The 17,040-nt window shown below is 46.2% G+C and overlaps 1 protein-coding gene across 7 annotated transcripts in view; it reads right to left on the bottom strand.

Moving 5' to 3' along the window:
• Window positions 1-13,452, bottom strand: part of GALNT13 (polypeptide N-acetylgalactosaminyltransferase 13) — a 354,352-nt gene extending 340,900 nt beyond the window's left edge. The window contains exon 1 of one of the 7 annotated variants that reach the window (XR_008847277.1): window positions 12,615-13,441. Coding sequence is in view for 5 of the 7 variants with exons in the window: in XM_056536509.1 (XP_056392484.1) it covers window positions 12,615-12,756 (142 nt within the window). In the remaining 2 variants the exon portion in view is untranslated. Of the gene's footprint in view, window positions 1-12,614 lie in introns of all 7 variants that reach the window. The other 6 variants (XR_008847278.1, XM_056536509.1, XM_056536513.1 and 3 more) reach the window with 6 other exon arrangements.
• Window positions 13,453-17,040: the final 3,588 nt, after the last annotated feature.

Raw genomic sequence — 17,040 nt, 5'->3', positions numbered from 1 at the left:
CTTCCCCTTCACTCCCTCGCCGGATCTTGTTGCCTTAGTGCCAGTGAAAGCGTTTCCTTGTGTGTTCCTAGCCTGTGTTCCAGACCTCCTGCCGTTGCCCCTGACTACGATCCTTGCTGCCTGCCCCGACCTTCTGCTACGTCCGACCTTGCTTCTGTCTACTCCCTTGTACCGCGCCTATCTTCAGCAGCCAGAGAGGTTGAGCCGTTGCTAGGGGATACGACCTGGTCACTACCGCCGCAGCAAGACCATCCCGCTTTGCGGCGGGCTCTGGTGAAAACCAGTAGTGACTTAGAACCGATCCTCTAGCACGGTCCACGCCAATCCCTCTCTGGCACAGAGGATCCACTACCTGCCAGCCGGCATCGTGACAGCTACACTCTCGCTCCCGCAGCGCCCCGGTCAGATCCACTGACCGGGTGCGCTGCGATACCGCCTCCAGCCGGGATGCGATTCGCGATGCGTGTGGCGCCCGCTCGCGATGCGCACCCCGGCTCCCGTACCTGACTCGCTCTCCGTCGGTCCTGTCCCAGCGCGCGCGGCCCCGCTCCCTAGGGCGCGCGCGCGCCGGGTCTCTGCGATTTAAAGGGCCACTGCGCCGCTGATTGGCGCAGTGGTTCTAATCAGTGTGTTCACCTGTGCACTCCCTATGTATACCTCACTTCCCCTGCACTCCCTCGCCGGATCTTGTTGCCATTGTGCCAGTGAAAGCGTTCCCTTGTGTGTTCCTAGCCTGTGTTCCAGACCTCCTGCCGTTGCCCCTGACTACGATCCTTGCTGCCTGCCCCGACCTTCTGCTACGTCCGACCTTAGCTTAATTGGCTTCCACCTGCTCCCAGACTATATCTGTTCTCTGTCCCTGCACCCCCCTGCCGGATCTTGTTGCCTTAGAGCCTAGTGAAAGCGTTACTGTGTTTCTCCATACTGTGTATTTGACCTCCTGCTATTCCTTATTGACTACGATTCTTGCTGCCTGCCCCGACCTTCTGCTACGTCCGACCTTGCTTTGTCTACTCCCTTGTACCGCGCCTATCTTCAGCAGTCAGAGAGGTTGAGCCGTTGCTAGTGGATACGACCTGGTCACTACCGCCGCAGCAAGTCCATCCCGCTTTGCGGCTGGCTCTGGTGAACACCAGTAGTGACTTAGAACCGGTCCACTAGCACGGTCCACGCCAATCCCTCTCTGGCACAGAGGATCCACCTCCTGCCAGCCGGCATCGTGACAGTAGATCCGGCCATGGATCCCGCTGAAGTTCCTCTGCCAGTTGTCGCCGACCTCACCACGGTGGTCGCCCAGCAGTCACAACAGATAGCGCAACAAGGCCACCAGCTGTCTCAACTGACCGTGATGCTACATCAGCTTCAGCAATCATCTCCTCCGCCAGCTCCTGCACCTCCTCCGCAGCGAGTGGCCGCCTCAGGCCTACGACTATCCTTGCCGGATAAATTTGATGGGGACTCTAAGTTTTGCCGTGGCTTTCTTTCACAATGTTCCCTGCACTTGGAGATGATGTCGGACCAGTTTCCTACTGAAAGGTCTAAGGTGGCTTTCGTAGTCAGCCTTCTGTCTGGAAAAGCTCTGTCATGGGCCACACCGCTCTGGGACCGCAATGACCCCGTCACTGCCTTTGTACACTCCTTCTTCTCGGAAATTCGAAGTGTCTTTGAGGAACCTGCCCGAGCCTCTTCTGCTGAGACTGCCCTGCTGAACCTGGTCCAGGGTAATTCTTCCGTTGGCGAGTACGCCGTGCAATTCCGTACTCTTGCTTCAGAACTTTCCTGGAATAATGAGGCCCTCTGCGCGACCTTTAAAAAAGGCCTATCCAGCAACATTAAAGATGTTCTGGCCGCACGAGAAATTCCTGCTAACCTACATGAACTCATTCATCTAGCCACTCGCATTGACATGCGTTTTTCCGAAAGGCGTCAGGAGCTCCGCCAGGATATGGACTTTGTTCGCACGAGGCGTTTTTTCTCCCCGGCTCCTCTCTCCTCTGGTCCTCTGCAATCCGTTCCTGTGCCTCCCGCCGTGGAGGCTATGCAAGTTGACCGGTCTCGCCTGACACCTCAAGAGAGGACACGACGCCGCATGGAGAATCTCTGCCTGTACTGTGCCGGTACTGAACACTTCCTGAAGGATTGTCCTATCCGTCCTCCCCGCCTGGAAAGACGTACGCTGACTCCGCACAAAGGTGAAACAGTCCTTGATGTCAACTCTGCTTCTCCACGTCTTACTGTGCCTGTGCGGATATCTGCCTCTATCTTCTCCTTCTCCACTAAGGCCTTCTTGGATTCCGGATCTGCAGGAAACTTTATTTTGGCCTCTCTCCTCAACAGGTTCAACATCCCAGTGACCAGTCTCGCCAGACCTCTTTACATCAATTGCGTTAACAATGAAAGATTGGACTGTGCCGTGCGTTACCGCACGGAACCCCTCCTAATGTGCATCGGACCTCATCACGAAAGAATTGAGTTTTTGGTCCTCTCCAATTGCACTTCCGAAATTCTCCTTGGACTACCCTGGCTTCAACACCATTCCCCAACCCTGGATTGGTCCACAGGGGAGATCAAGAGTTGGGGTACCTCTTGTTTCAAGGACTGCCTTAAACCGGTTACCAGTACTCCCTGCCGTGATCCTGTGGTTCCCCCTGTAACCGGTCTCCCTAAGGCCTATATGGACTTTGCTGATGTGTTTTGCAAAAAACAAGCTGAGACTCTTCCTCCTCACAGGCCTTATGACTGTCCTATTGACCTCCTCCCGGGCACTACTCCACCCCGGGGCAGAATTTATCCTCTGTCCGCCCCAGAGACTCTTGCTATGTCTGAGTACATCCAGGAAAATTTAAAAAAGGGCTTTATCCGCAAATCCTCCTCTCCTGCCGGAGCCGGATTTTTCTTTGTGTCCAAAAAAGATGGCTCCCTACGCCCTTGCATTGACTACCGCGGTCTTAACAAAATCACGGTAAAGAACCGCTACCCTCTACCTCTTATCTCTGAACTCTTTGATCGCCTCCAAGGTGCCCACATCTTTACCAAACTGGACTTAAGAGGTGCTTATAATCTCATCCGCATCAGAGAGGGGGATGAATGGAAAACGGCATTTAACACTAGAGATGGACACTTTGAGTATCTGGTCATGCCCTTTGGCCTGTGCAACGCCCCTGCCGTCTTCCAAGACTTTGTTAATGAAATTTTTCGTGATCTCTTATATTCCTGTGTTGTTGTGTATCTGGACGATATCCTGATTTTTTCTGCCAACCTAGAAGAACACCGCCAGCATGTCCGCATGGTTCTTCAGAGACTTCGTGACAATCAACTTTATGCCAAGATGGAGAAATGTCTGTTTGAATGTCAATCTCTTCCTTTCCTAGGATACTTGGTCTCTGGCCAGGGACTACAAATGGATCCAGACAAACTCTCTGCCGTCTTAGATTGGCCACGCCCCTCCGGACTCCGTGCTATCCAACGTTTTTTGGGGTTCGCCAATTATTACAGACAATTTATTCCACATTTTTCCACCATTGTGGCTCCTATCGTGGCTTTAACCAAAAAGAATGCCAATCCTAAGTCATGGCCTCCTCAAGCGGAAGACGCCTTTAAACAGCTCAAGTCTGCCTTTTCTTCTGCTCCCGTGCTCTCCAGACCTGACCCATCTAAACCCTTCCTATTGGAGGTAGATGCCTCCTCAGTAGGAGCGGGAGCGGTCCTTCTACAAAAAAATTCTTCCGGGCATGCTGTTACTTGTGGTTTTTTTTCTAGGACCTTCTCTCCGGCGGAGAGGAACTACTCCATCGGGGATCGAGAGCTACTAGCCATTAAATTAGCACTTGAGGAATGGAGGCATCTGCTGGAGGGATCAAGATTTCCAGTTATTATTTACACCGATCACAAAAATCTCTCCTATCTCCAGTCTGCCCAACGGCTGAATCCTCGCCAGGCCAGGTGGTCTCTGTTCTTTGCCCGATTTAATTTTGAAATTCACTTTCGGCCTGCCGATAAGAACATCAGGGCCGATGCTCTCTCTCGTTCCTCGGATGCCTCGGAAGTAGAGCTCTCTCCGCAACACATCATTCCTCCTGACTGCCTGATCTCCACTTCTCCAGCCTCCATCAGGCAAACTCCTCCAGGGAAGACCTTCGTCACTCCACGCCAACGCCTCGGAATCCTCAAATGGGGTCACTCCTCCCATCTCGCAGGCCATGCGGGCATCAAGAAATCCGTGCAACTCATCTCTTGTTTCTATTGGTGGCCGACTCTGGAGACGGATGTTGTTGATTTTGTGCGGGCCTGCACTGTCTGTGCCCGGGATAAGACTCCTCGCCAGAAGCCCGCTGGTCTTCTTCATCCTCTGCCTGTTCCCGAACAACCTTGGTCTCTGATTGGTATGGACTTTATTACAGACTTACCCTCATCCCGTGGCAACACTGTTGTTTGGGTGGTCGTTGATCGATTCTCCAAGATGGCACATTTCATCCCTCTTCCTGGTCTTCCTTCTGCGCCTCAGTTGGCAAAACAATTTTTTGTACACATTTTTCGTCTTCACGGGTTGCCCACGCAGATCGTGTCGGATAGAGGCGTCCAATTCGTGTCAAAATTCTGGAGGGCTCTCTGTAAACAACTCAAGATTAAATTAAACTTTTCTTCTGCTTATCATCCTCAATCCAATGGGCAAGTAGAAAGAATTAACCAGGTCCTGGGTGACTATTTACGGCATTTTGTTTCCTCCCGCCAGGATGACTGGGCAGATCTTCTACCATGGGCCGAATTCTCGTATAACTTCAGAGTTTCTGAATCTTCTTCCAAATCCCCATTTTTCGTGGTGTACGGCCGTCACCCTCTTCCCCCCCTCCCTACTCCCTTGCCCTCTGGTTTGCCCGCTGTGGGTGAAATAACTCGTGATCTTTCCACCATATGGAAAGAGACCCAAAATTCTCTCTTACAGGCTTCATCACGCATGAAGAAGTTTGCTGATAAGAAAAGAAGAGCTCCCCCCATTTTTTCTCCCGGAGACAAGGTATGGCTCTCCGCTAAATATGTCCGCTTCCGTGTTCCCAGCTACAAATTGGGACCACGCTATCTTGGTCCTTTCAAAATTTTGTGCCAGATTAATTCTGTCTCTTATAAACTTCTTCTCCCTCCTTCTCTTTGTATTCCTAATGCCTTTCACGTTTCTCTTCTTAAACCACTCATCATCAACCGTTTCTCTCCTTAACTTATCTCTCCCACTCCTGTCTCCGGTTCTTCAGACATCTTTCCTGTAAAGGAGATACTGGCCTCCAAAAAGGTCAGAGGAAAAACCTTCTTTTTGGTTGACTGGGAGGGCTGTGGTCCTGAAGAGAGATCCTGGGAACCTGAGGACAATATCCTAGATAAAAGTCTGGTCCTCAGGTTCTCAGGCTCCAAGAAGAGGGGGAGACCCAAGGGGGGGGTACTGTTACGCCGAGCGCTCCGGGTCCCCGCTCCTCCCCGGAGAGCTCGCTACACTCTCGCTCCCGCAGCGCCCCGGTCAGATCCACTGACCGGGTGCGCTGCGATACCGCCTCCAGCCGGGATGCGATTCGCGATGCGGGTGGCGCCCGCTCGCGATGCGCACCCCGGCTCCCGTACCTGACTCGCTCTCCGTCGGTCCTGTCCCGGCGCGCGCGGCCCCGCTCCCTAGGGCGCGCGCGCACCGGGTCTCTGCGATTTAAAGGGCCACTGCGCCGCTGATTGGCGCAGTGGTTCTAATCAGTGTGTTCACCTGTGCACTCCCTATGTATACCTCACTTCCCCTGCACTCCCTCGCCGGATCTTGTTGCCATTGTGCCAGTGAAAGCGTTCCCTTGTGTGTTCCTAGCCTGTGTTCCAGACCTCCTGCCGTTGCCCCTGACTACGATCCTTGCTGCCTGCCCCGACCTTCTGCTACGTCCGACCTTGCTTCTGTCTACTCCCTTGTACCGCGCCTATCTTCAGCAGTCAGAGAGGTTGAGCCGTTGCTAGTGGATACGACCTGGTCACTACCGCCGCAGCAAGTCCATCCCGCTTTGCGGCGGGCTCTGGTGAACACCAGTAGTGACTTAGAACCGGTCCACTAGCACGGTCCACGCCAATCCCTCTCTGGCACAGAGGATCCACCTCCTGCCAGCCGGCATCGTGACAATTAGTTGTGACTATAGAAGGAGATTGGGGGAGAACAGGTGGGGATTACGGTGCCCCAAGGGTCTAAGTCTCACCCTGAGTGCACTTGAAACCTAATTTTACTGACTACTAAGTGGAGGATCAAGATAATAAAGGCAGCATTCCTTTATTCCACCGTGGTTCCTAATGGTTTATTGGAGTCAAACTAGGTGGTAGATTCAATTTAAAAGTATAAAAAAGGAGAAAGAGTCCAAATCAAAAGTGAAAAACACAAAACTGAGAAGCAAACTCACTGCAGGGTCACTTACCACCATTATTATGTGTATATATATATATATATATATATATATATATATATATATATATATCTCAATGGTCAAAACAGAGATTTCCCCCGAAATCAATATTATAGGACTGAATCTATAACAAGGGGACAACCTCTACATCTAGAGGAAAGACGGTTTATACACAGATGGTTCTTTACTGTAAAAGCAGTGAGACTATGGAACTCTATGCCAGGGGAAGTGGTAATGGGAAACTCACTAGAAGAGATCAGAGGGGCCTGGAGAGTAAGAATATTACAAGTTATAGTTACTGAATCACTGGAGAAGGGTCACAGATTTAAGGATTCTAGATTTGAAGTTGGGAAGGATTTTTTTCCCCTAAGGTGAGAAATACATAATTTTGCCTTCCTCTGGATCAACACTACAGGGTAATAGGCTGAACTGGATACATGTACTACTGTATGTCTTTTTCCAGCCTTACAAACTATGTTACCATGAGGTAGTACTATACAGTGTTAGTCCTTGTTTTTAAGTTACATTTATTCATTCAATTGTAGTATATGCAATATGTTGTTTTTTTTTTTTTTTTTCAGCATGTAGACAGTTGCTAGACAATGTATATTCATATGTAAAAAGTATCTTGAAACGTTAGGGAAAGACATCAGTGCAGTGTCCCCAAGCTGTGGCTCACCAGCTGTTGCAAAACCACATCTCCTATCATGACATGAGGGGGGTTGTAGTTTTGCCACAGTTTGGGGACATGAAGCCTTAGTGGAATCTACAGTATGACATTATCCTCTTTAATAAAGTGTTTTCAGCTGCCCCATATAAATAAGCATTTGTCGTTTTATATCTTTTTGTGGTAGCCCTTGGGTGTATGGTAGTGGTGGTATGGTATCGGTATAGGAGGGGTTAAGGCTGAGGGCTGGTATGCTGAGTCAATGCTCCGGCCTATCGCCGCCCTTCCCAGTAACGATAGGTGCATGAAATGACTGAAGGTCCACAAGGAGATTGAACTTGAACTATTTTACTTAAGTGCTTGCAGTATCCAAGGCACAGTAACAGTCTCATATAAACAGTCCTTATCTTGCTTAGTGACTGGCAGTTGTAGCGGACCTTGAGCTAGATATACAGTCTCTGAATTTAGGGTAGATATTTGCAGATCCGTCCGGATTTAGGGGTATTATTAGGTCCGGTGATGCTGCAGAGTGTCTGGGGATTGATACACTCTAGACTTAGAATTGTTCAGCCGCAAGGCTCGGGCCTAACTCACTGTGTTAGTTGCTGCGCAGATCCTTCTCTCATGACAGCCCACGAGGTAAGAGAGCGAAACATGGCCGCCGCTCCATTATATGGGCAGGGGGCGGGGCAAATCCAATTGGTCCGAACATCTGCCATTCACCATTACAGAGAGTAATGGGATTGCTTACGTCACAGGGCCTCCAAAGGTCCTTAAGCTTAATACCATTGAGTTCACCTAGTCACATGACCCGCAGGTCCTGCAACGCTATGGCACAGGTAATTAACCATTTATTTACAGATATATCATTATATTTACATTAACCTTATATAGACCACTGGTCTATGGGGACCCACACATACATAGGTACCGTATAGGATGCGGTACCGGGACACCGCATTTTCATTTAGTAAATGGCATCTCACTCAAGTAAAGACATTGATCTCGAAAATGCTGCGTAAACACCATCTTCTATGTATTCGTTCAGTATATATATTATATTGAATTAAACCCAAATCAATCTGCTATCAGAAATGTCTATACGTAATTCAATGTAATTCTAGAGAACTGACAGGATGATGTCTTGAAAGCGATTGTCATTGTCCTAAAACAAAAAAGTGGTCCTCGTCAGCTTCTGTTACCTTTTGTCCTGGTCCTGGTCTGACCCTGTTGCCTTATGTCCTGGTCTGACCCTGTTACCTTATGTCCTGGTCCTGGTCTGACCCTGTTACCTTATGTCCTGGTCCTGTCTGCTCCTGTTACCTTACGGTATGTCCTGGTCCTGGTCTGCTCCTGTTGCCTTATGTCCTGGTCTGACCCTGTTACCTTATGTCCTGGTCCTGTCTGCTCCTGTTACCTTATGTCCTGGTCCTGGTCTGTTCCTGATAGCTTATGTCCTGGTCCTGGTCTATTCCTGTTACCTTATGTCTTGGTCCTGATCTGCTCCTGTTACCTTATATCCTGGTCCTGGTCTTTTACTGTTACCTTATGTCATGGGCCTGGTCCGCTCCTGTTACCTTACTGTATGTCCTGGTCCTGGTCTGTTCCTATTACCTTACTGTATGTCCTGGTCCACTCCTGTTACCTTATGTCCTCTTCTTGATCTATTACTGTTGCCTTATGTCCTGGTCCTGGTCCGCTCTTGTTTCCTTACTGTATGTCCGGGTCCTGGTCTATTCCTGTTACCTTATGTCCTGGTCTGTTCCTGTTAACTTACTGTATGTCCTGTTCCTGGTCTGTTGCTGTTACCTTATGTCTTGGTCCTGGTCTGTTCCTGTTACCTTAAGTCCTGGTCCTGGTCTGTTCCTGTTACCTTATGTCCTTGTCCTGGTCTGCACCTTTTACCTTATGGTCTGGTCTGCTACTAATGCATGAATTAAAGAAATTGTCCACTTGGAAAAAATGAACATTGCCAGAGAAGGTTGTACCCAATCATTTCCCCTGCAGCGGCCACTACAGGAGAAATAGAGAATTGCATGACAGTCATTCAGATTAATCATTGTGCATGTAACCCATGGATGGGCCAAAATGAGAGTTTGCTGGATTGTTTCCTTTGTAGCGGCCACTACAGGGGAAATGTAGTACTGCATGACGACCTCAGATGAATGATTGTCCATGTAATCTATGGATGGGCTCTCATTATGGCAGATTCAGCCTATCCATAGGTTACATCAACAATCATTCATCTGAATGGCCATCATGCAGTACTTCATTCTTCCTGTTATGCCCACTGCAGCGGAAAGGATCGGGTGACTACAACTTTCTGCAACAAACTCTCATTTTGACAGTCACCTGATCATTTCCTATGGGGGAAAAGTAGTACTGCATTACGGCCATTCAGATGAATGTTTGTCCATGTTATATATGGATGGGCTGACTCTACAACTTTCTCCAGCAAACTCTTATTTTGGCCAGCTAATCCATAGGTTACATGGACAACCGTTCATTTGAATGGCTGTAACGACTTATGACCCTGTAATCATTACAGGGTCCGTCACACACAGCTATAAGCAGGGGCCTCGTTTTTCTATGCTCCTTAATTGAATATCTGCATCCTCAGGTACTATAGAAAGGTTGCAGTACAATAAATGCCATTATGTGTGCACAGGGCACTCTTGGACATGATGGACTCGGACTGTAGTCAGACAGTATATGGTGGCATCCTCCATGAGTTTACTGCTGCCGGAAGTCTTCCCAACCCTTAGGGTGAACCTAAGCGGTGCAGGACCATGTCACTACGCCAACAAGATGGCGTACGCAGAGGGAGGAGTCAGAATCAGCGCAGTTATGTGTCGGACACTAGAGCAGCACGCCTCTAGTGTATGACTCTTCTAAATGAGTTTTGTCAAGCATCGTATGATGGGTGAGCTAAACTAATGGTGACTTAAGGCTAATTTGGCCCCTGTCTGCAATTATGTCATATTTGCAGGGACATATAAAGAGCAGAGGTGTGGAGTATGCAGAATTTGGAGGACCAGGTGGGTATAGTGCTGGACGATTCCAACATACTTTATGCGCCTATGACCGCCAGTATTTCAATGGGTCCCGTGGGAACTCGAATGCAATGCAGTTCCAGTCTGGCATTTCCTTTTAAACCTCACTACATATTGGAACAGAAAGGTTGTTTGAGATGAGAAGTTAAAGTATAAATCACTTGAATTAATTTACAAGAGTTGTACAAGAATAAAGGATCTGCTTTACTACTGAAACAGCGCCACCCTTGGCCAAGTCAGGACATGCAGTATTCACATAAGAGCATCTGAAGGCTATCTGGGCCTGGAAACATTGTATTAAGGACTATGTTGGGATATCCCGTACATTCTTCACTAAGCATGGACTTCCCAGAAAAATCTCCTTCAGGCTATGTTCATATGTATTTTGGTCCCTATTTGGCAAAAACCAAAAACACAGGGAACAAACAATAATAGGGAGATGTACACGTCTTCTGTGTTTTGAATTGACTCAAATGCTGCAGGAGAACATAGCCTTGAAGCTCTATCCCCTACTACCAATGGACTTTATGGCTGGTTATACATTGTATTGTTTCCTAGATCAACTTCCAACAATTCTATCATAGTAACCCACAAACAACCACAACATGGAAACTCAATCCAGTCTCAAAAGAACCATCCTCTAGAACTTGTGTGAAGGACATTCCATAGTTCTAGCACCCTTATTCTGCATTTTGGATCCACTCCTGGTTTGGGCCAAAAATACTGATCAAAATACTACAGGAGAACATAGCCTCCTACTACCAATGGACTTTATGGATGGTTATACACTGCATTGTTTCCCAGATCAACTTCTCTCATAGAACTCTACATTGTACTAAGTAACCTGAGTAACCCACAACAATCACAGCATGGAAACTCCATCCAGACCCAAAAGCACGATCCTTTGGAACTTTCCATAGTTCTAGCACACTTATTCGAACCACTGCTGGTTTTTGGCCAAAAATATTGACCAAAGTAGTACAGGAGAACATAGCTTCTGGCTGGTTATAAATTGTATTGTTTCCTAGACCAACTTTCAGCAATTCAACCATAGAACTCTACAATGTTCTAAGTAACCTGAGTAACCCACAAACAACCGCAACATAGAAACTCCATTCTAGACCCAAAAGAACAATCCTCTGGAATTTGTGTAAAGGACAGAAACATTGCACAGTTCTAGCACGAAAAAATGAAAAGTTGTAACTCAGCTCACTCACCACATGGACCACAAGTAAAGGGGATTGCTCTATATTCTGAAGCGCTGGAGCTCGGATGAAGCGGGCCGCCTGCCCGTATAGACGAACAATAAAAAAGTGTTCGGTCCAGCTTCCCAGCAAATACTGTTAAAATCTAAAACTTTAATGAAGGTCAAAAAAACATGGAAAAGTAATGTTAAAAACAGACACGCCAAGGCGTGTCTGTTTTTAACATTACTTTTCCATGTTTTTTTGACCTTCATTAAATTTTTCGATTTTAACAGTATTTGCTGGGAAGCTGGACCTAACACTTTTTCACAGTTCTAGCACACTTATTCTGCATTTTGGATCCACTCCTGGTTTTGGCCAAAAATACTAACCAAATACTACAGGAGAACATAGCCTCCCACTACCAATGGACTTTATGGCTAGTTATACATTGTATTGTTTCCTAGATCGACTTCCAAGAATTCTATCATATAACTCTACGCTGTACTAAGTAACCACAACAAAGAAACTCCATGTAATCCCAAAACACCATCTCTGGATTTTGTGTAAAGGACATCAATATTCATATTTCTAGCACACTTATTCAGCATTTTGGATCCACTCCTGATCTGGGCCAAAAATACGGATCGGAATACTACCGGAGAACATAGCCTCCTACTAACAATAGACTTTATGGCTGGTTTTATATTGTATTGTTTCCCAGATCAACTTCGATCATAAAACTCTACAAATCTACTCTACTAAGTAATCTGAGTAACTCACAAACGACCACAACATGGCAGCTCGGTCTAGACCCAAAAGAACCATTCCCTGGAACTTGTAAATGATATAAACATTCCATAGTTCTGACACCTAAATGCCATCTAGAAGTGCACCAACCTCAACCATGGCTCTACCATCTGCTCTTTGGATCATTGACTGATACAGGTGTCGTGACCTTTGTTGGAAGAACAGAATATAATTCAATGACAACTAAGACAAGGGTCACAAGATGACAGTAGCCCCGCTGCTTCAGGACACATGTTGCTCGATTGACCAGTATGGAATCCAAAGCGAGACAGAAAATATTTGAACAGTATCGTTCTTTGACTTCTTACGCATGCATTAGTCATTCTTGGCCGGCTGAAACTTTGCACACAGTTCGATCATCCCTTCACCCCATAATCTGCATTACGTAGACAGTCACAATGTCACCTGAAGCTCCCACCACCCCGTTCCTAGCCGCAGCACGTTTGGCTCTACAAAGTGACCATGCAGTGATAGAGTTGAATCTTACCCCTCAGCGCAGGCAGCAGAGATCTGTCCTTCCTGTCATCGCATTTGTTACATTCGCTGAAGTAGAGGAGTAAAAAGACATCCACCAGCACCCACACCAACGACGTGGCCAGGACCACTTTGCAATAGATAAATCTTCTCATGTCCTTAATAGGATTCTACTTGTCACACTATACGAGAACGAGCCACTGCTGAAACCGGTCCAGACCTCCCAGATATAATCCAGCGCGATCGCACCGAAAAGGACATCCCAGCGTAATTAAAAGCCGAAAAGACGACTGATGAACTTTTAAGGCTAATTTATGGCCCGGGGATTGTGATGGATGCTAATTGAAATGCATTTGTCACGGCTGATGGATCCAGCCTGGGCACCTTGATATGCGATTTGCCTGCAGCAGCTAGAGGTGACAAGATGCAGAAAAAAGGAGAACTGTATGGAATTGCTGATTCTGTGTTGCCAGGTTACTTGAGAGAAGAGGGGGGCTTGTAGTTTTTTTTTTTTCTCTCCCTATATCTATCACTTGCTCAGCCCCCTTTTTTTTCCAATTCTGGCTGGTCTTTCTGTGAAATTAGCATCTCCTCTGCATGCATCCGTGCAAATACATACAGCCGAGAGGAATGTAAAACACAACCTCCTTACATGACTGATTCCTCGCCAAGGAATCCTTGAGATATATGAAGCCAGGATTCAGAATGTAACCCGGGCTGTGATTGGCCGCTGCTCTCGGCCCCTGATTGGGTGCAAATTTTTTTTTCCATTTTGGAAGTGCATTCGACAATTTTAGTTTATTACTGCAGTTTGGAAAGCAGAAGGTTAAACAGAGGGAGCTTAGAATAATGCCGAGCGCTTTGTGTGTGTCTGCGGATCAGCTGCGCGGCGAGGTCACAAAAGGCTGCAAAAAAGACAAGGCAGCTGGGTAACAGACTAGACATAATAGAGGCGAGATGGGGAGGACGAGGCGCGGTGGAGAGCGGCGGTACTGCAGCTCATCTCGTGTGATTGACATTCTATTGTTATCATCTTCATTGGTATAACGATATACTTTTATTTATTTATTTATTTACTATTCATTCATTTATTTTTTTAAATAAAAAATTCTGAGAATTGGCTTCTAGGCTGCAACATAAGAAGAACACAACAGAAGCCTAGATTTCTGGGAGCAAATTCTGGAGGACATCTTTAATCTACTCGGATAGTAGGTCAGAGAGGACACTTTAAGGGACAACTTGTGGCTGTATAGACACGATGTCAAATTGAAGGTAGAATTGTAATTAAAAGGAAATACAGCATTTTAATGGTATTTGGCTAGTGAAATTGCAGGTATACTGTATGTCAGTGTTTCCCGAGCAGGGTGCCTCCAGCTGTTGCAAAACTACAACTCCCAGCATGCCCGGACAGCCTTTGGCTGTCCGGGCATGCTGGGAGTTGTAGTTTTGCAACAGCTGGAGGCACCCTGCTTGGGAAACACTGCTGTATGTAAATTGGCCTCAGGAAACATACAAATACATGAGATCGGGAAACTGTAATTGTGATTGAAATGTTAAAAATTGGTTACAATGTATCACCAGACAGGTACGGTCTAGAATGGAATAGGGATGCATTCGGTCACTCTGTTAATGAATAGGTAGTAATTCTCATTACGTAGGGTTAATTCGTCGCTAAATCAATTGCTAATCCATTTACGAGCTTTTTATAACACAAGAAAGGCCTTTAACCCCTTCTCGACTGTAGAGCATCCTTGCAGGGAGTATTCATTGTTGTATATTGAATACTGATATATATATATATATATATGTCTATATATATATATGCATATATATATATATATGTGTATATATATATATATATATTCAGTATTCAATATACAGCATTGAATACTCCCTATATTTTTATGAATATACACATATATATATATATATATATATATATATATATACAGTGTATACATACAGTATAAATATATATATATAAATATATTATAATATATATATATACACACACAGTTTATATATAAAGTATAAATATATATATATATATATATTATAATATATATATATTGTATATATATATATATATGTATATATATATATATATATATATATATATATATATATATATATATATGAAGACCTGTGTCACTGCAGTATTTTCGAAGGTTGACCATGGCAACACTACAACTCCCAGCATGCCAAGACAGTCAGTGTCTATTTGTAGACCCAGATCAGGGCGTTTTTAAAATGTTTATGAATATAAATATACTGACTATCTTGGCATGCTGGGAGTTGTAGTGTTGCCATGGTCAGCCTTTGAAAATACTGCAGTGACGCAGGTCTTCATAACACGAATACAGTAATATCTCTTTACCATCCAGGGTGCCTCCAGCTGCTGCAAAACTACAACTGCCAGCATGCCCGGACAGCCAAAGGCTGGTTGGTAAACACAGTGGATTGCTATGGAAATCCATGATGTCATTATAAAGAGTGAAATATCAGCCAAGACATTTAATACATGTAAATCTTTAAAATACAGTATTTCACATAGAGCTGATTTAAAATTAAAAAAAATAGCACCACCTGTGTCCTCAGGCTGTGTCAGGTATTGCAGCTTAGTTCCACTGAAGCGAATGAAGTCAAGTTGTAATACCACACGCAACCTAAGGACCAGTGTGGTGATGTTTTTGGAAGAAATTAGCTCTGTTTTTCTATACCTGGATAAAGCTTTTAGTGCAGGGTCACATACAGCGCATCTACAGTGTATTTGACGATGCGGATGCGTTGCTGGCAGTCACAGCGCAATGGCAAAGGGAGGTCCCTGTAGCTCTGTCTGTCCGCTTATAGAGTTGGAGTTCCCGCTGGCAGTCACGAGCTGACACACAGAGCTACCCAGCCGCAGCAGTAAACTTGCTCTGCCACTCTGTGACTGCTGGCAGACAACCACTGCATCATATACACTGTAGATGCGCTGTGTGTGACCCTACCCTTAAAGGAGTTGTCTGTCACTGTCATTCACGCTTTTAGTGTAAATAGAGGGGTCCCATGGTTATGAATTTTATCTCTTGATCATAGTGAGGGGCCACACAAAGAACATCATTGTGACTGTCCTGTATTATGTTGACAACTCGTTGACTTGAATGGTAACAGTGTAGTGCTTCATTTTACCTGTGGGGGCGCTGCAGGGAAACTGACTACAGATGATCACTGGGGATTCAAACAAGGGAGCACTCTGTGATCTGCCAATTGACAAGGGAGCCTTCTAATAAGTAAAGTTTGAGGAGAACCCCTTTAAAGAGTAACTCCAGTAATTGTTCCGGCTGCAGGATGTCTGCTTAAATCTTCGTGCTGCCACCAGAGCCTGAGACTATGGCGTTCGATATCCTTGAATAGAAAAACAGGCCTAATTTCTTTTAAAAACAGCACCACACCTGTCCTCAGGCTGTGTGTGGTATTACAACTTGGCTCCATTCACTTCAATGGAACGGAGCTGCAATACCACACCAGGCTTAGACTGACACCTCATTGGGCCCCACCCGGCAATAGAAGTTCATGCGGCCCTCTTGTGCCCTCCCATGTCCAAGCCACATCTTTGTAGATGCACAACCCACATACAATATAATATATTTCTCCTCCTGTACAGTCTACTCGGGGTGATAGTACTATGGTGGCTTCTATCACACTCCTGTCACTCTTAGGCAGTCTATACATGCTGAGATCTCACAGTGATAGGAAAGTGGTGACGGCCATCACGCTCCTATCGGTATTGAATCATCGCTCCGGTAAATGAAGGCCAGAAGGGAATTCTATGCTGGCGCTGCCCGTCTCACTGACGTTCACTTATGGGGGAGGTGGAGTAAGCGCAGCCAGGCAACGGCCTCTAGAGAGGCAGGCAGGCTTCCTCTAGTGACCAAAGATTGGCTGCGCTGACTCCTCCCCCTTAGTAAATGTAGACAGCACAGAAGTGAGTACAGGCTGTAAGTGTATGTTTGTGCGGTGCCCCTGTAAAGTACAATACGACTTACATAAGTGAACAGTAAGTGCAGTTCTAGAGGTGACAGGAGGATACGACATGATATAACAGCAAAATCATTGCTGCAGCTCTGGAGGTGACTAGAGGATAAGATACGATGTAACAGCAGAATAGTGACTACAGCTCTGGAGGTAACTAGAGTATAAAATATGATGCAAAAGCAGAACATTGTGTGCAGCTCTGGAGGTGACAGGAGTATAAGACATGGTAGAACAGCAGAATAGTGAGTACACACACCCAACTTACTTCTCTCTGTTCTTTTCCTCTGTGCAGTTAGGTTTAAGGACCTGTGGGTCATGGGACTCAGATCCTTAAGCATTTTCCTACATAGATCCTGAAGGGGAGAAGTTCCTGCACTCAAGTAAGATATGATCATGTCCCCTCTGTTACGTTATGCGCTCCG

This window comes from Hyla sarda, chromosome 8 (genome assembly GCF_029499605.1).
Source record: "Hyla sarda isolate aHylSar1 chromosome 8, aHylSar1.hap1, whole genome shotgun sequence".
NCBI classification, from domain to species: domain Eukaryota; kingdom Metazoa; phylum Chordata; class Amphibia; order Anura; family Hylidae; genus Hyla; species Hyla sarda.
The sequence above is the reverse complement of the archived record's forward strand: the minus strand, read 5'-3'. Positions and strand labels throughout refer to the sequence as shown.